This window comes from Neolamprologus multifasciatus, chromosome 3, assembly GCF_963576455.1.
Source record: "Neolamprologus multifasciatus chromosome 3, fNeoMul1.2, whole genome shotgun sequence".
Classification (NCBI taxonomy): Eukaryota; Metazoa; Chordata; class Actinopteri; order Cichliformes; family Cichlidae; genus Neolamprologus; species Neolamprologus multifasciatus.
The window spans coordinates 46,009,208-46,028,385 of record NC_140441.1 but is presented as its reverse complement, the minus strand read 5'-3'; the positions used below and the strand labels follow the sequence as shown (position 1 = coordinate 46,028,385).

The window sequence follows — 19,178 nt, the reverse complement described above, 5'->3', positions numbered from 1 at the left end:
AATGTTCAAAACTACACAACTGATGCAAACTACAAATAAGAATTCTGCCAGCTGGTGTTTAGATGTTACAATGTATCACATCACTGCATCACAATGCAATCACAAATAGTGGCCTGTCAGGAATTGAGTGCCACATTTTTCAAATCACAATTCTAAAAGCAGAATCAAAAAGCAGAAGTTTCAAAAACTCACCCAGAAACATCAAACAGGGAACTCAAACACTGTTTTTAAAGCAACAGCTTCATCCTCTTAACATGGAGTCTAAAATCAGATCTAAAATCTGATTGGTCTAGCCTTTTCTCATAACTTTCCAACCCTGTTCAGTTGAGATGATGATTGATTGACTTGAATTTCAGCAGCCTTGATGGGAAAGGTTTATGACTTCGTATGCAGCTGGATTAGAGACAATATATCAGGCGTAACTCGACTTGACAGAAGCCTTACTAAAAAAATGTTCTTTCAGTGGATGTTGTTGACCGTTTCCTTGAGGTGGATGTAGCTGCACTGAGGTAGAGCAGGTCATCTACTAAGGTTAAGGAAGGTTAGTGGTTTGATCCCAGGCTGCTCCAGTCTGCACACCAAATATCTTTGGGCAAGATACAAACTCCAAGTTGCTCTCCGATGCGTCCATCTTTCCAAAGCATGCCACGCATTCTGTGAATTTTTTCGGGACTGAAATGGCATGGGGTGGTTTTTATATATTGTAATAAAAAATTGCATCAAGCTGCAGAAATTCCGGCTTGAGCTCACCATTTGTACAGCTTTGAAGTATTTTTGTATTTATTGCATTAATTTATTTTCTTGATCTCGAGGCTGTTTTGTTCATTCTTTTTTGTAGACCACGTTGTTGCTCAGTAAATACATGTTCTTCTTATAATTATGACACTATTATCAATTATTAAAAGCAACACTTCCTGAGTCACATTAAACATTATGTAATAATAAATAAATGAATACTTTTTTTCTATTCCCCACCAAAATCATCTTCTTGTGTAACTCTTTACAGTTCAGGTGCTATTTTTAAATCACTTAAAGTAAGTCCTGTTTTACCTCCACTTGTAAAGTTGAATACTTGAAGAAAATAAACTAAATGTGTTTTTTTTCAGTGATTGCTGCTCATGTGAGTCTCTGAGCTTTCAGCAGGTTATTTGATGAATACATCGTTTCCAGGCCAAAAAGGAAAATCTCAGTTGCGCGGTGAGACCACGAGCATGATCGTTGTTTATTTCAAAATTCACTGGTTTGAGTTTCCTAAATTTGTCTCACATGGACAACAGTGAAATTGTTGCATAGCATGCTAGCATGTCATTTTGTTACACTGAAAAATTGGGGATTTGTTGGTCACACAAACACAATCTTTGCACACCTCACTACTCAGATTTGTTTCACTGTGACTTTGTTAAAAAATGAAAATCCAATTAAAAGTTCTGACAAAGCACAAACGGAGACAACATAACTTCCAGACAATGTTGTTACACAGCAGCTTCAAATAAAGTGGCTCAGAATTACATGAGAATATGACCTTTCATTTTTATAGGCCAATTAAAAAAGATAACTACACCTCATGAAGTACTATCAAAACTACAGTTTGATAGAACCGTAAGCAAAAATGTTGTGATATGGGAATGTGGTTTATTGTTAGACGATCGTGAAAACACAGCAAATGTTCAGAAGTGCCAAACTCAAGCAGCCTGCAGGGCCAGCTTACCCTGCTGATGCTCTGGCAGCATCGAGTCCAAACGCTGTATCTCTTTTCCTCTCTGAAGCTCTGACCCGCTCTGACCTTTGGCTGGCTGGGCCTCCAGGGTTAGAGGCTAATAACATACAGTTCAGAAAGTTAGCCATGCAGTCCATACTGTAGGCCTTACCCCACTGAATGCTGACTTGATGCTTACCCGTGTGCGCTGTGCACTGGTTATCCTCTTCATTCAGGGTGCTCAGCTGTCTTTTGAACTCTGATAAGAAGGAAAAGCAGAGATACGATTTTACAAATCAAGCTAAAAAACGAGGTTCATGTGCCATCACGCTAGCATAGCAGCTACACTCTTTTCTGTGCTGAACCTAACCATGTGCATGTACCTGCATCATGTTCACAGACTGAAAGAGAAGGAAACACATGAGCAGAGGAAAGATGTAGAGAAGGTGGGGCGGTCTCTAATGCAGATGTGACCTGAGGTTTCCAAAAAGAAACATATCCAGACCCTCCGCTGGGTTTCTCATCTAAAGGCTGAGCAGTGGGCAGAGAAGATGAAGCTGACAGGAAAGAAAACAAAAAGGGAAAACAGAGACGAATGAAAGAGAAGTACAGCAAGCAGCCTCTGATCAACATGGCAGAGCTGGGTTTAAAGTAGAGCAGAATTACATGGCATCTCTAGTCTCTGCTTTTTCTGCAGAAGTGCAGCTTGTCCAGGATCACTGACAAAGGGATGCAGAGACGTAGGAGAGTGGGCAAGCTGTGCTAGAGGGACCTGAGATTTAGGAGGCCTCCATTCAGTCTGCCAGGAAGCTGGAAAACAAAGAGGAAAACATGGGAGGACAGAGTAAGGAAAAACCAAAGGTAAAGGTTAAGTAAAGGGTGTGGAAAATATCTGCTTGGTCTACACTTTAATCTCTGTCCCTTTACCTGACTCTGGGGAAAACGGTAGACTTGTAGGTTTGATAGGGGCAGACCCCATATCAGACTCTAGCAGAGGTGGGGCAAGCTTTTCAGAGGTGGAGCAGGCTTTGAGAGCAGGACGTGGCAGAGGTATAGGGAAAGAGCTGAGTAGAGCTGAGGATGATGATGAGGAAACAGAGGAAAAAGAAGGACCACTCTGCTCTCTACGTGCACTAGGACAGACTGAGAAAAGAAAAGAAAAGAAAAGAAAAGAAGAGAAAAGAAAAGAAAAGAAAAGAAAAGAAGAGAAAAGAAAAGAAGAGAAAAGAAAAGAAAAGAAAAGAAGAGAAGAGAAAAGAAAAGAAGAGAAAAGAAAAGAAAAGAAAAGAAAAGAAAAGAAAAGAAAAGAAGAGAAAAGAAAAGAAAGAAAAGAAAAGAAGAGAAAAGAAAAGAAAAGAAGAGAAAAGAAAAGAAAAGAAAAGAAAAGAAAAGAAAAGAAAAGAAGAGAAAAGAAAAGAAAAGAAGAGAAAAGAAAAGAAAAGAAAAGAAAAGAAAAGAAAAGAAGAAAAAAGAAAAGAAGAGAAAAGAAAAGAAGAGAAAAGAAAAGAAAAGAAAAGAAAAGAAAAGAAGAGAAAAGAAAAGAAAAGAAAAGAAAAGAAAAGAAGAAAAAAGAAAAGAAGAGAAAAGAAAAGAAAAGAAAAGAAAAGAAAAGAAAAGAAAAGAAGAGAAAAGACAAAGTTATCGCTGCATTATTGTGATAATCAAGACAGCAAACTTTTCACATGTGAAAATATACAAAGGAAGTCAGGTAAGCTTACCTGTGCATGCAGAGTACTACATATAACATCGGCTGCATGACACAGTACTTTGTGTAAAACACTACATTTGGCAGCAGTTTGACAACTTTCCAAGGATACATTTAGTTTTAGTATTTAACATATAAAAGTATTTATTCTACAGTTTTTTTCAAAGCTATGACATCAGAGCTCTGTCAGTGCTTAATGTAATGATCTGTTCTCAATATGAAAACTATACTTCTAATGATGGGTCCACACAGGAAGTGACCAGCAGTGACGTGGGGCCAGAGGCCACTGAGACAGGAACAGCCTGTGAAGCAGTGGGTCAACTTTAACACTTTAACCACCAACCAACATGCTCGGCTTCCCTCTATCACATCCCAAGGCCAAACTGGTTTCATCCTAGGAAGACATGGATTCTTTGTTTGGAATATTGTGCTTCCCTCTCTCAGGCAGAGATCATCCTGTGTCTCGATGCACAGAAAGCCTTCCACCAGGTAGAATGGGATTATTTACATTACAGCCTTTCTAAATGCAGGTTTGGTGAATGCTTTCTATCATCTATAAAATTATTATACTCATCTCCTTTGGTATCTCTGCAAACCAACAAAGATAAATCCCCCTGTTTAGTTCTCTTCAGTCTTTGCTTCGTTTACCCAGCTGGAACAACAGTATGATCTCACAGGTAACCAGATTTTTAAGTATCGTCAGATTAGACATTTTGCCCGATCTAACCCGATCGATTTCTCACATCAAACACCAAAAACTCTGCTCGACAATATAACAGAGGACCTTGGATTGTTACTGAAGGATGGCACATGGGAATCAGTTCTGAGAAGAGTTCGTTCATCATCCCTACGCGCAAAGAGAAACTGCTGAGATCTATCCTGATTTAAATCCCATGTGTAGGCTGGACGGAGATATTTAAAACACTTTTCAGGTTTTTGGGACTCCTGTCCGTCCCGTCTGCCCAACAGATTTATTTTCCCAAGTGGACCACTACAGCTTTTGCTATAATGGTCCACTTGTCTGTCATAATTTGTTCAATTTTTATTATTTAGATTTTTAATTACAAACAGAACGTACAGAACCAGGGGGCCAGGAAAGAGAAAGACGAGGGGAAAGAGAGAGAGAAAAGAAACTGAAAATCTGCTCGATCACCTGCTGAGAAAAAGAAGCAGCACAGCAGGGAAACCACAGCACCAACCAACATGAGCATCAGTTACAGTGAGTAATAAATATCCAATGTTACTGAGCAGCATACAGAGCTAATAATGCATGATATGTTTAGACCACAATAGTGTGTGTGTGTGTGTGTGTGTGTGTGTGTGTGTGTGTGTGTGTGTGTGTGTGTGTGTGTTTGTATTCAGCAGGTTTCTCCGTGTACGTTTCTGTGACAAAGTGGTTAGGCACGAACTCATTTACCACTTGTCCCTTAACCAAATTGATGACTTATTTCCTTGTTAATTTTCCAGTTAGCCATAATGCTTTAATTTAGACATTGCTGGTGTAACTTTGTTTGACACACTACCCTTGGTTTGTTTGTGGTAGCAGCAGTTATCCATTACATCCATGCATATGTTTTTTAAAGCAAGCACTACTAACCATCAGGTCATTTGAATTTTCTTCTGTTCACAGGCAAATGTCCGGTAAATCATGTTTCTTCATGTTGCTTTGGTTATAATTACCATGTTTGTCCATGTATTCAGGTCCTATATTTAAGACAGGTATATGGGAAGGGCCGCCGAGTACTTCCTGTTTATACCCACATAGCAAAGTTGGTATGGCCCTGATCTGGCCCACACAATGTGCTTACACATGGCCCACATACTGCAAAGAATGACAGCCCTTTGGTGGCCCACACATGGGCCAGCACAAGCCCAGTTGCAGACACACTGCTGGCCCAGATGTCAGCCTAATGTGTACCTTAATCAAGCCATGTAATAACAACATGTGCCGGAACATAATAGTGCAAAAGTAACATGACAAAACTCTGTTCTTTTATAGCGCTTTTCTGCTCTCCCAGATTACTCAAAGTGCTCTATGCAACATTCACCCAATCACACACTTTCTCTAAACCGAGTGCTTCCTAACTGCATTCATTCACACTCGACATGCCGACTGGAAGAGCCAGGGATTGAACCACTAACCTTCCGATCCTGAGCTACAGCCACCCGGTGGTGACCATGAGTAAACCGTCACTAGATTTTGGATGAAGTGTACACTCACAAACCTGTCAAACCTGCATTTGAAACGTTGGTTACCATAGCAGTATAGTATTGCAACAAGGCATTTGGGTCCTCTAACTAAAATAGGAAAATAGGAACTTAAATAGTGCCATCACTGCCAGACCTGGCCCACATCTGGTTGACATACACCCTGCCATGACACCAGTCAGTCAGTAGTCCCAGCTTGATGCCGAATCCGGGCCAGACCTGTTTCCTATGATCCTGGTTCACATACACCAAACCACAATCGAGCCAGATGTGGCATGCCATCACATAGACAGTGCCATCTATGCCAGGCCTGGCCCACATCTGGATGACATACATCTTATCATGCCAGAAGTCAGCCAGCGGTGCTGGCTTGATACCAGCTCCGGGCCAGACCTGCTTGCTATGTGGGTATAGGGTCATGAGGTCATTAATTGCATCACTGGCTGTAACCAAATGAAGGTTTTTTCATTTTGTATTGATTATTTTCTTTAAAGTAGCCTTTTGAGTTGTATTTCATGCAGTGTTTTACTTTTCAAACCATTTAGCTGAGTAAATGAGTTTGTCAATTTCATGCATAATCTTATTCTTGTTCTTTGTTTAGAATTGTATTGTTTGGTCCGACCTATTTGTTTCAATGGTAAAGACTAACGAGGTTCAGGTGTGGGTAAAGTCCTGTATAAAGCAAGTGGGATTTTTGCCTACCAGGTTGATTGTTTTATGGAGATGCCAGAAATAAAGTATACTTAAAAGAAGCTTAAAGTCTGCTGATGCTGTTTACTTATCACCTTCCTTGCTGCTTACGTTTTGCTACCTCACAGTGTCTAATAATGGGTGTGGGGAGCTAGAGGGCAAGGGAACTCAGTCCTGAGTTAAACCTTTCTCAATTCCAAGACAAGAAGCAACTGCCAAGATAGCCAGGATAGCATTGGCTGGATAGGACAGCACATCCATGAAATGGTTACCCAGGCAACCTAAGACAGGAACATCAGCTGCTAGCCACCAACTAAGCAACAAAGCAAAGTATCACTTCCTGTGTGGACCCACCTTTAGTTTACCTGTTGCTATCAGATTTTATTTCCTTTATACATTTTATGGTATGTTTGCTTAAATGGATGTTTTTCCCTGAAGTGCAGCATTAGCCTAAATACATAAATACCATTTTACATGATGCATCTACTCTAATGTCAATACGAACAGAGCAGAACGGGATTCCTTGCAAACAGCTTTGTTTTGGAAAAAACAAACGTGTTTCCAAGGAATTTGAGGATTGAGGGAGATAGAAAGATGGATCAGAGGGTAAAGTGGAATTTTGAAGAAATTAAAGAGAGGAAACCTTGGGCCTTCAAGCCTTCAGTTGAAGAGGAGCCAAAATGGAAGCTTTCGGGCCTTTGAGGAGCTGAAATGTCGACGAGACGCCAGCAGAACATGTCCAGGAAGTGCCAGAATCAGAAGAGAAAGGGAGCAGTGTGAAGATAAAAGACAAATAACGAGAGCAAGTGAAAATATGCAGACTGTTAACTGTTAACAGGATTCACAGCGTTTATGAAAATGCACATGAGAGGTGAAGGAGAGAGTGCAGGCAGTGGAGATGAGTTTGATGGCAGGAGTAACCTAAAGTTGGGAGTTTTCAGCTTTACCTCAGTTGTTGCAGCATTAGCTATAACAGTGACTTCTAGCATTATAACAGGATATAATGAGAAAGAAATAGCAACTTGATAGGGTGAGTTGTAGTTTTATCCTTTACTAAGAATAGGTGTAAATCCATGAACATACACTCCTTTAACAGAAAGTGCTTCAGCTCTGCAACCGGTGCAACAGATGCATTGATGCATTAAATCAAATGCTCTCTCTTTATGATCTCTTTAAAAATGGGCTCTCAGGGTCAAAGAGAAGAAAGGGAAGCACACAAAACTGGTAACATCTGTTGACGAGTACCTGATCCTACAGTGTGCTGGAAGATTTTGGGGAGTACAGGAAGGTGAGCGTGTGTAAAGGCTGGCAATGAGTAGGCATCGGGAGAGGGCCGAGCTTGCTGGGTAGTGCTCGGTGGTTGTGCGTGGGTTTGCAATGAGAAAGATGGAACAGATGGATCAGGGACTGGCAGTGACAGTAGAGGATAAGATGGTGCTGAAAAGGTGGAAGAAATGCCAGAAGACCTTTTCCTATCAGTCTCTGAGGTCACTGAGTGAAAGATATGACATGCACAGGGATAAGGGAGAAGATGGAAAATAAAGAAATGAAATAAAGGTCAGCAGGAAACAAGCAGAAATGTAAAAACATAATGACATATGTACTCCCAAACTCCCAAACTGACTCTAATAAATAAAAAAGTCAGGTTGGACACTGATTTTAACCCATTAAATCAGTTTTAGGCCAAACCTTTAGGTAAAACTCTTGTTCCAGTCAAAAAATTGCAATGGTTTCTAAAAGCACCAACTCTGTGCTTTTCAGTGATATTAGGGTCAGTATGGTCCTCCCAGGCAAGGCGCCACATCCAGATCTTGTCAAATAACACAGAAAACAACAAAAACAAAACAATATTTTTAAAAAAACACAATAAAAAGAACCAAAATGCCTTTAAAATGTCTGTTTTCTGCAGAGCTCCATCACACTGACTCTCTCTTCTTTCAACCAAACTTTAATGCAACACCATGCCTGGCATTACCGTAATGACTCTAATAAAACTGAAAAGCACAAAATCGCTGCTTTTAGGAAGCTTTGGAATTTTTTCATTTGAGCAAATGTTTCAGGAGTTACAGATGTTTAAAAAAACATTGGAAAATGCACGGCGACAGGTTAGGCTTGTCAAACTCCAGTCCTCGAGGGATGTTGCAGCAGTGACACATGAAAAAGTTTCAGGACACCGGCCCTCGAGGCCTGCAGTTTGACACCCTGGTTTAGAGGGTTAAAGGAAAGTTGCAGATGCATATATGAAAGTGGGTTTTTGTGTTATTTTTAAGAAAACATATGTGAGTGTGGAAAGTGGAAGAGAGGAACTGAAAAGAGGAAGAGAAATGATAATAAATTCACAGAAGTGAGAATTACCTGTGGGGCCTAATTCAACTACAGGCCTCCAGGCCAGATCATGAACTCTTTCAGTGGAGGAAGCAGAAGCTTTTGTATAAAGAAAGAAAACATCAGGCAGAGAGATTAAAAGAATGGAAAGCACATTTTATATAGGAAACCAAAAAGGAAGCAGCAACAGTTTAGGAATATAAGTTCAAAGAGAAATAGAATAGAGAGAAGGGGCATAATTTCCTCCCCCCAACACGAGTCTAAGCTAAATACAGTTTCTAAAATGCTTCGTTCATGTGGCATTGCCTCCATATCTACCAGAAACAGAACAAATCTGTTCGGAAGTGCCATGAAAAACATATGTTCCCTTTTCAAGATTTCTTAGTTTTTTCATATTTGTTGTTACAAATCAAGAAAATTTTAATATCAGACAAAGTTAAGGACAATAAATACAAAATACAGTGCAATACAATAAAGTTATGATTTCATTATTGGAACAAAGCCATCCAAACCTTCCTGGCCTTCTGTTAAAAAGTAATTGCTGCCTTTATTAAATCATGAATTAACTGCTTCCAAACCTAATAACTGCTTGTGCCACCCTTGGCAGCAAGAACTACAATCAAGCGTTTGCAATAACTGGCAACTAGTCTTTCACATCGATGTGGAGGAATTCTGGCTCAGACTTTTGGAGTTCAGACTTTTAGCAGATTGTTTTTTTAGTCATTCAGAGGTGGACTTGCTGGTGTGTTTTTCAGATCATAGTCCTGCTGCATAATTCGAGTATGCTTGACTTTCCTGCCCTGAACTGCTGGCTGGAGATCCTCTGATTTTCTGGATTCATGGTTCCATCAATCATAGTAATCTCTGCTGGTACTGAAGCAGGAAAGCAGCTCCAGACCATCCCAGTACCACCTCCATGTCTGACTGTTGGTATCATGTTCTTTTTATTAAATATAACACTATATTTAGTGTTTTAGTAGTCAAACCTTCCAAAAAGTTAATCTTTTGTCTCATCAGGTCAGAGAATATTTTCTTAAAAGTCTTGGAGGTCATCAAGTAGTTTTTTGGCTAATGTGAGACGAGTCATTGAGGTCTTTGGGGTCAGAAGTGGTTTTTGCCTTGGAACTCTCTCATGGGCTGAGGCAGGTGAGGCCTGCAGTTCTTTAGATGCTGTTCTGGATTCTGTTAAGGCCACCTGAATGAGTCGTGATGGTGCACTTAGAGTAATATTGTTGTTATAGGCCGGCCACTCCAGAGAAGGATCACCTCTGTTGGTTGGCTGGATTCCCAAACCCTTAGAAATGGCTTTGAAACCCTTTCCAGACTGATAGAAGTCAATGACTACGTTGCTCAGCTGTTCTCAAGTTTCTTTCAGTCATGGCATGAAGTCCATTTTTTTCTAGTCAGCATCACTTTGTCACGCAGGTTCTAGTCAAGTGATTTCTTGATTCCTAGGTCTGGCAGTAATAAGGTCTGAGTGCCACGATATCTTACAGCATCCTGCCATAACACTGCATTTGTCTCTAACCATCGGGAACCCTCACGTTAACTTTTATCGAGTGGAAAAAAGTTAGCATTCATCCTCCAGCTTCACTGTGTTTATCTTATGCTAACATAGCTGTGTCGCTAGCGATCACGTAGCACATCATTATATACCAGCTAGCCCAACTTCAGTAACCCTACAAACGTCACTGCTGTTTAGTTTTCTGTCTTCATTTATGTTGGAAGTGATAGCAGAGCTGTACGTTTGAATTTTCTCAGAAATCTCTCAGTCAGAACATGCTATATCATGTTTAGGTGGAAGCTAGCAAGCTAACTTCCTGCTAACTTCTAACTCCGTTAAATGTAACTAATCCTGTTTTCATGCCTGGATGTTAAAATTAATTGTTACACCTGGTAAAGCAGCAATGCTGATCATTTTATTAAAGATGAAAGATTTTAGACAGTTTTTAACTCTCAGTGATGCCGCAGTGTTCGTTTGACTTTGGGACCTGAAGTAGACGGAGTTTAGGACCCAGATTCAGTGTTGCCAACTCCTCAGTAAGGAAAATCGCTATTGGCTGTCCTAAAAGTCGCTAGAAGTCGCTAAATGACATCATCACCTAATTTGCATAATTGGTCATGCTAACGTAATTGTAATCTATGTTGTTGGAGAGAGAAATAACATCGTGGAAGAGACATAAAGTGAGTAAAAAACGTCCTAAATGCATTTAGAATTTATTTAGAACTACAAATTAAATTTATTTTAGCAATTATTGTTTTTTTAATGTCACAATTCCAACCCTGCTTCTTTACCCGGGCTTGGACCGGCAAAATTGACCCGAAATAGGCACTCTGGTGGAGTTACTTTGTGTGTCTGTGTGTTTATAAGTAGTTTTAAACCTTGTGATTCACAAAACAGCATAAGAGTAAAAGAATAAAAGAAGAACTGACTGCGTTACAGCACCCGCTGCTTCTTGAGAGTAAAAGCGATACGCGCTTTCACGTCTTTTTTTTAGCGACTTTTTGTAGAAAAAAAGTCGCTAGGGGGTCTGAAAACTCGCTAAATATAGCGACAAAGTCGCTAAGTTGGCAACACTGCCCAGATTACTCCACGAGGCTCCTGACTACGGTGGCCGTAATGCTCCAACAATCCATCAGGCGGTGCGGCTTCATAGCTTACCAAAGTCGTACTAAAACATTTTGTGACAGATTTTTGAGCGCCATGTAGCACATAAAATCGATCTGAGGTCAGTAAGCTCAACCAGAATTCATACATAAGGCACACTATCGATTTTTGAGAAAATTAAAGGATTTTAAGTGTGCCTTATAGTGTGGAAAATACGTTATACAGAAGAAAAGAATATATCGTTACCGCACGTGGATTTTAGGCCATATCGCCCAGCCCTAAATGGGAGTAACTACTTGTTCACACCGGGCAGGTAGATCTCCTTAGTTTTTAATAAATGATTCATCATTTAAAAGCTGAATTTTATATTTATTCAGGTCATCTTTGTCTAATCCCGAAAAGTTCATTCTGTTTATCTGGTAGTCGCGTTTTCAGAGGGAGAAGCATTTCGTTACTCAAACATGCAAAGAAACCCAGAAGAAATCAGGAAGGGGACAAATACTTGTTCATGGCACTGTATGTATTAATTCTGTTATTGACTTTTTAGGTTGATATTTGCACTTTAAATCCAATATTTCTAGCTGCAAATTTTAAAACCTAAAAAGCACAGGCATGCATTGACTCTTGTAGCTGAAAATATTACAAAAACAAAAATCACTTGTAGAACTATCTAAGATTACCTCAGGTATTTATCCTGATTCATCAGACCAGACCACCCTATTTCATTGTCTCATCATCTAGTTCAGGCCTTTTAGGTACTTCTGCTGGTGAACATGTACCAGCACTCTGACCAGTACATATCCATGCAGTCGCATATGCAGCAAACACAGAACCTGAACTTTTGGAGATGATATAACTGTTATCTAACTCATCATTACATTTACTATCTGTAGGCACCTAAATGTGTGACACAGATAAACCACAAGTTTATCTTCCAGGCTTTGCTTTTACCTAAAAGTTGAGTATTTTGTCTTCTGTCATTTTTAGCCTGGTTGAATCAGTGGTATCCTCACAAGTCTTACCTGTAACATAAGTAACTTGTCCTGTTCCAAAGTTTGACCTTCTCTCTTCGCTGACTTCATCGTCGCTGTCATTAAAGTCATCCAGATTACCAATGTCATTCTGTTTTATGCTCATAAGACTGGCCAAACTCTGCATGTCCTCATCTCTGTGATAAAACAAAGAAATCAGCAGACATCACTAATATTTTCACATACCTAACAGAAAGTTTTAGATTCAATGCAAAGCTGCTGATGTCACACTAGATGTTACACAAGTTGCTGATCTGAGCGTGCTGAGCTCAAATGTCCAGATATAAATTTAACCCAAGAGATTTTTATAGAGCACATACGGCCATAATCCACCCAGTAAAGCCTCAACAACTTAGACATTACGTTGGAAATCTGCAGAGAAAAGTAATCCTCACTGCTCCTGGAACATCATAAAAATAATAAATAAAAATGCTTCTTGACTTACGTGGCCTTGCCTTCCCTGAGAAAGATGCACGACAGGTTGAGTTTCAGTGTGGCTTCCACCACTTTCACAGAGAGTGGCTTGAGCGTCAGTGTTAACTCGTACTGAGCTGGTGTGGAGCTTGCATACTTCTTCATATTGACATCAGCTGATGCCAGCACTTTTTTACATCCTTTTGTCTCCTGATTAAAAAAATAGAGTTCAAGTTTGAATGCACACACATTCATTAATCCCAAAGATGATTAGTCACCACTGAACAACAACACAACTCAAGGTCTAACTACAGTATGACGTAACATAACATTGCCCCCGCCATCTTTTTACTCAAAATATTTTTATTGAGTGATTGTGGATACAGTTTACGAAAAAAAAGAAAAGAAAAGGGGAAACACAAAAACTGGTTACACTGGTTACAAAAACTGGTTACATTGAATACAAACCAGAGCTTCTCATGTTAGAAAATAAGGGGACAAAAAAAACAGAAAACAAACAAACAAAAAATTGACAAAGAACCACAACCCAGGTGGAGCTAACAGAAGTTAGCTGCAACACCACTGAGCTTCACGTTCCCATTAACACAGACACACATCAGACCTCGATGGAATAAGCAAATCAGTTAGTCAGCAGGAACATCCTGAAGGTTAGGTTAGGTTAGAGACGTTTGTCAGAGAAAGACCTCAGATTTGATCAAATGTGCCCTTTTGGTTCTGGATGGAGCAGTGGATCTTTTCAAGACTGAGACACAACATGAGATCAGCCAATGAACATAGGAGGGCGGGGCAGCAGCCTTCCACCTCAACAACATGGCACGCCTTTACAGGAGGGAACCAAAAGACAGCACCCGACGTTTTGCTCCAGTAATATACTTATCATCCTCTCCCGCTGTACCAAAGAGAGCAAGTAGGGGCTGAGAGCCAGTTTCAGGCCGGTGATCTTGTTCAGAGTGAAGAAAACCTCACAAAAATTTGCCAAGGCAGGGCAAGTCCAAAACATGTGGGTAAGATTGACATCATCAGACCTGCACCTGTTACAGCGATGGTCTAACCCCTCCTTTGTCCTCCTGTTTCCCCTCCCTCTCCCCTCCAGAGAGGAGTTAAACAGTTTGATGGCGTGTGGGACAAAGGAGTTTTTAAGTCTGTTGGTTCTTGTCTTTGGGAGAAGCAACCTGTCACTGAACAGACTCTTCTGGTTGTTTATGGCCGTGTGCAGAGGATGCCCAGCATTGTCCATAATGTCCAGCAGTTTCTTTAGTGTCCTTTTCTCTGCCACTGACACCAGAGTGTCCAGCTTCATGCCACCACAGAGTCGGCCTTCCTGATCAGTTTTTCCAGCCTGGATGAGTCCTTCTTTGCTGTGCTGCTCCCCCAGCACACCACAGCATAGAACAGTACTTCCATTCAACCCACCGACTGGTAAAACATCCTCAGGAGCTTCCGGCAGATGTTAAAAGACCTCAGCCTCCTGAGGAAGTACAGTCGGCTTTGGGCTTTTTTGTACAGGTGCTCTGTGTTGCATGACCAGTTCCAGTTTATTGTCCACCCACAGCCCGAGGTACTTGTACTTGTTGACCACCTTCCACCTCCTCCCCCTCTATCTGAACCGGCAGTGGGACCTGCTCTGGACCTCCCAAAGTCCACAACCAGTTCCTTAGTCTTTGAGGTGTTGAGTTGCAGGTGGTTTGTGTGACTCCATGTGACAAAGTTCCTCACCAGACTTCTGTACTCCCTCTTCCTGGTCATCCCAGATACACCCCATGATGGCTGTGTTGTCTGCAAACTTCTGAATGTGGCATAATTCAGAGTTGTAGCAGAAGTCAGAGGTGTACAGGGTGAAGAGAAGAGGGGACAGCACCAGTTCCCTGTGGTGCTCCTGTGCTGCTGACCACAGTGTCAGACGTGATGTCCTTCAGCCTGACGTACTGTGGCCTGTCGGGTGAGGTAATCGGAGATCCAAGCCACCAGGCAGGGGTCCACCTCCATCCTGTTCAGTTTCTCCTGGAGCAGACAGGGCCGGATGGTATTAAAGGCACTGGAAAAGTCAAGAAACAGGATCCTGACTGTGCCTTTTCCCCCATCGAGGTGTGAGTGGGCTCTATGCAGGAGGTACAGGATGGCATCCTCCACTCCGACACCCGCCTTGTAGGCGAACTGTAGTGGGTCCTGGGCATGTTGTACCTGTGGTCGGAGGAGGTTGAGGAAGAGCCGCTCTAGAGTCTTCATAAGATGTGATGTCAGTGCCACCGGTCGGAAGTCATTCAGCTCATTGGGCCGGTTCCTTTGGGGACCGGGACGATGCAGGATGTCTTCCATAGGGCGGGCACTCTCCCCAGTCGCAGACTGAGATTGAAGACTCGTTGTAGCGGCTCCCAAGTTCAGCAGCACACGCCTTTAGCATCCTGGGACATACCTTGTCTGGACCTGCTGCCTTTCTGGGGCGAAGCTTCCTCAGTTGTCTCTGACCTGATCCACTGTTACACTGGGAGAGGATTGGAAGGAGGGGGGGGAAGATGTCCTGGCTGCTGAGAGAGGGATTGGAGGAGGGGGGTGTCATCGATAGGATAGATTGTAGCTAATTTGGATTTAGATAAGTGGGCCCTGTGGTACTTTGAATTGCAGTAAGCAGCACTCTACAGAGACCGCTCTCTTAAGAGTCTATAATGATCTGTTAATGGCATCTGACGCAGGGAACTGTTCTGTAATCATTTTGCTTGACCTTAGTGCAGCCTTTGACACCATCGACCACAAAATCCTACTTAACAGGCTCAAGGTTTTGGTTGGTATATCTGGCTCTGCCCTAGACTGGTTTTCTTCCTACTTATCAGACAGGACCTTTTCTGTGAGGACTGATAGGTTCTCCTCTAACACTACTGCCCTGACCTGTGGTGTCCCACAGGGTTCAGTTTTAGGTCCATTACTATTTTCTTTTTATATGCTTCCTTTAGCTGGTATCATTCAATCTTTTAGCGACCTGTCTTATCATTTTTATGCTGATGACATTCAGCTCCATGTGTCCTTTAAGCCTCATCAGCTGGATAGGCTGTCCACCCTAGTCCAGTGCTTAACCCAGGTTTCTGATTGGCTTTCAAGCAACTACCTTGTTCTAAATACTAACAAGACCGAGACCATGATCATAGCTCCTCCTGAGCTACATCCTAAAATCAGTCAGGTTCTTGCCTCTTTCTGTCCATCTGTCAAATCAAATATTCAAAATCTTGGTGCAATACTTGACTCTTCTCTGGGCCTTGACTCATGTAAAATCTTTGTCTCGTTCCTGTTTCTATCATTTAAGAAACATATCTAAACTGCGACATATGGTTTCCTCAGCTGAACTGGAAAAACTCATTCATGCATTTGTGTCATCACGCTTAGATTACTGTAATTCCCTGTTTACTAGCTTGGATAAATTATCTCTTTCTCGCCTCCAAGCTATACAAAACGCAGCAGCCAGACTACTAACTTGCTCTACCAAGCATGTTCACATTACTCCCATCTTTTATTCTTTACATTGGCTCCCAATAGAGTTTAGAATTCGCTTTAAAATTCTTGTTTTAACATACAGAGCACTAAATGGCTCCAGATTACTTATCCAAGCTTCTTATAAAATACACTGCTGCTCGTCATCTCCGCTCACAGACTCAGAGTCTCTAAGTTGTTCCCCGTACACGACTGAAGACAAAAGGGGGCGGAGCCTTTCAGTCTGTTGCACCAAGGCTGTGGAACAGTTTACCACTACAATTACGTTTGCTTGACCCTGTGGATTCTTTTAAAAAACAGTTAAAAACTCTTCTGTTCAAACAAGCCTTTTGTTGATCTACATATTTTATATTTTTTACATTATTTACATTTGATCTTTTACATTGTATATATTGTATATTGATTTTATTGTTTATTTTAATATTTGTGTACAGCGCTTTGTGATTGTCTGTCTGTGAAAGGCGCTTAATAAATAAAGTTTACTTACTTACTTACTAGTAGGGAGTAGCACAGAGCGACATGGAGTTTAAGGACTGAATCCCAGACGACATCTGACATAGATATGTCCAACTTCCTCTGCCCCACCATCTTTGATAGGGGATTCGGTGTGCTTTGGATCCTACGCTGTTCTGTTTCTACTTCGTACTTTTCTCGTCTCATCATTTAGTTAGTCACATAATCATCTTGCTATTGCTACTCAGTATGGGTAGATATGGTGAGAGCATCTTCTAATTTAGTTTGTTGTTCTTCCATTTTGGTCCCGTGTCATTACCACAGAACACCTCTATGTCCTATTAGCCAGGTAGCCAAGTTTCAGGCCCCAAGTGTTTATGATCATACCACAATATGAAAGCCAGCACAAAAAGATCAGACTTACATTCTCAATAACAAAAGTCCATTCTTTGTCTTCAAACTCCTCTGCAGTTGGTTCCTGTCAGAGCATAAATAATTAGCTGAATGACTAAATGACATATTATATTCCCATCTATAATCCATATAATTAATCAGCTCCATACCTTGAAGAGTGTGACCGTGACATCTAAGCTCTCTGGAACCTGCCAAACCACCAAGCCTCTGTAGGGGTTCTGGATTCCTGGCTGCCAGCTGTGCAGCTGACAGAAACAGGAAGCATCAAGAAAAGGCTGCAAATCACTAAAGAGGATTATATCAGTCCAAAATGGAAAATGTTGTACGTTTTAATTGCTAGGCAAATTGGATGTGCAGCCTTGATGTATTAGGTCAAAATATTTAGTAATGACTATTCACAAATGTAAAAACTACACCATCTGTCAGAGGCTCACGTAGAAACAAACAAACATTTTTTTCTTAAGTAGCGCTGGCACAACTAGCTCCTTTCAGCGCTTTGTAAAGATGCTGGTTTGTTTCTCCTTTTATTACCTTTGTGCTGTGACGTCTGCTCCTTCTGATCCACACCACTCTCAGTTTGTCCGGTTGCCTGAATAACAGCAGAGCGTATATTGTATTTTACTGTATTTTACTGTATTTTACTGTATCTGGCAGCATACAATGAGTATATTACAGCAACAACTAAAATCCTTTTTCAACACAGACTGTGCAACACTGTCTTACACACAGATAAACAAGTTAACCAGTTTCTGAATAAAAGTTTGACTTTCACTTCAGCCAGGCTGTAGATTTTTTTCTCCAGCTTCATGTTGGTAACAAGTCCCAGGCTGTATGTGAAATCTATTTTTTACAATAGACACTGATTCTGTTGTGAGCAGAAACACTGACATGTTTTTCCCGTTTCATTGCAATCTGTGTGGCAATGATGATGGCATCTACGATTTGGTCAGACCTTGTGTAAAACACACGAGGACACACACACATACATGCCAAACACACAGAGGACAAAGACAAAAGAGGAACCTAAATGGACAAGAAACTGAAACATACAAGCACAATCCCAAAAATAAGGACTCCCACATCGACCGAAATGGGGATACTGTAGAAAGATAAACAGGTCGTGCCCATGTCACAGCTGCTCACCGCCGCCACCGCACAATCTTTCAAATGTTCTTTCAACTTTGGGAACAGGTGAAGTCCAGACGGTAGGGTGGATGATGAAGTTTCAACCAAAGTTTTGCAACAGAGCGACAGTTTGACGGGCGACGTGTGGATGCGCGGTGTCGTGGAGAATGCTTACGTTCTTGCTCAGCATTCATCTTCTCCAGTTCTGAAAAGCCCTTCTGAGTTTTTCCAGTGTTTCACAGTACCAGCCATCAAAGTCTACCATCAAAAGCCCCTTTCAGTCCCAAAACACAGCTGAGCACTGTGCCTAAGCATTGTCCACGACATCACACGTCCACACATCGCCCGTCAAACTGTCGCTCTGTTGCAAAACTTTGGTTGAAACAGTCCAGACTTCACTTGTTCCCAAAGTTGAAAGAACATTTGTTCAGAAGGCGATTCTACAGCATCGGCGATGAGCAGCTATAACATGGGCAATGTAAAACTGCCAGGCTGATGCTCAGTGGACTGAGGCATAGTTGCATTATCACAAACAGGCATGGTGCAGGAGAGAGTGGACTGGTTCTTATACAGCACTTTACACAACCTGTAGACTCGATCATTCGCATAAGCACTTTTTTCTACACTGTTTTCAATCTAACATTCAGTGGATGCATCGGAGAGTAACATGGAGTTAGTATCTTTCCCAAGGATTTGGCATGCAGACTGGAGCACCATCCAACCACCAACCTAGTTAGTAAGTGACCTGCTCTACCACCTGAGCTACACCCCTCAACCTTCAGTGAGCGACTAAGCCCGTAAACTCATCAGAAAAGAGTTTACAAGGTCAAGGTTCAGAGCAGCTTTCCCATAGACATCTATGGGTTACGGTTAGGTAGGTTTGGTATACTTAAACAGGATGTTTTTAGGTTTAAGGCACCTTCATGTTCCTTTCAGTTTTCAGGCTGAAGCTGAGCCCATCGTTTCTACAGCCTGGGGTAAGACACATGCGTAGGTGTGGGCGAATCA

The 19,178-nt window shown here is 41.4% G+C and overlaps 1 protein-coding gene across 8 annotated transcripts in view; it reads right to left on the bottom strand.

Annotated features, from left to right (window-relative positions):
- Positions 1-19,178, bottom strand: part of ehbp1l1a (EH domain binding protein 1-like 1a) — a 50,310-nt gene that overhangs the window by 23,899 nt on the left and 7,233 nt on the right. For 3 of the 8 annotated variants that reach the window (XM_085150977.1, XM_085150987.1, XM_085151050.1), the window contains exons 2-14: positions 17,577-17,634; positions 17,195-17,290; positions 17,056-17,109; positions 12,709-12,887; positions 12,255-12,400; positions 8,655-8,723; positions 7,545-7,790; positions 6,943-7,005; positions 2,624-2,839; positions 2,363-2,506; positions 2,080-2,253; positions 1,896-1,955; positions 1,709-1,814 (exon numbers count right to left, since the gene is read on the bottom strand). In XM_085150977.1, the coding sequence (XP_085007103.1) occupies positions 1,709-1,814; positions 1,896-1,955; positions 2,080-2,253; positions 2,363-2,506; positions 2,624-2,839; positions 6,943-7,005; positions 7,545-7,790; positions 8,655-8,723; positions 12,255-12,400; positions 12,709-12,887; positions 17,056-17,109; positions 17,195-17,290; positions 17,577-17,634 (1,611 nt within the window). The remainder of the gene's footprint in view (positions 1-1,708; positions 1,815-1,895; positions 1,956-2,079; positions 2,254-2,362; positions 2,507-2,623; positions 2,840-6,942; positions 7,006-7,544; positions 7,791-8,654; positions 8,724-12,254; positions 12,401-12,708; positions 12,888-17,055; positions 17,110-17,194; positions 17,291-17,576; positions 17,635-19,178) is intronic. The other 5 variants (XM_085150998.1, XM_085151008.1, XM_085151019.1 and 2 more) reach the window with 5 other exon arrangements.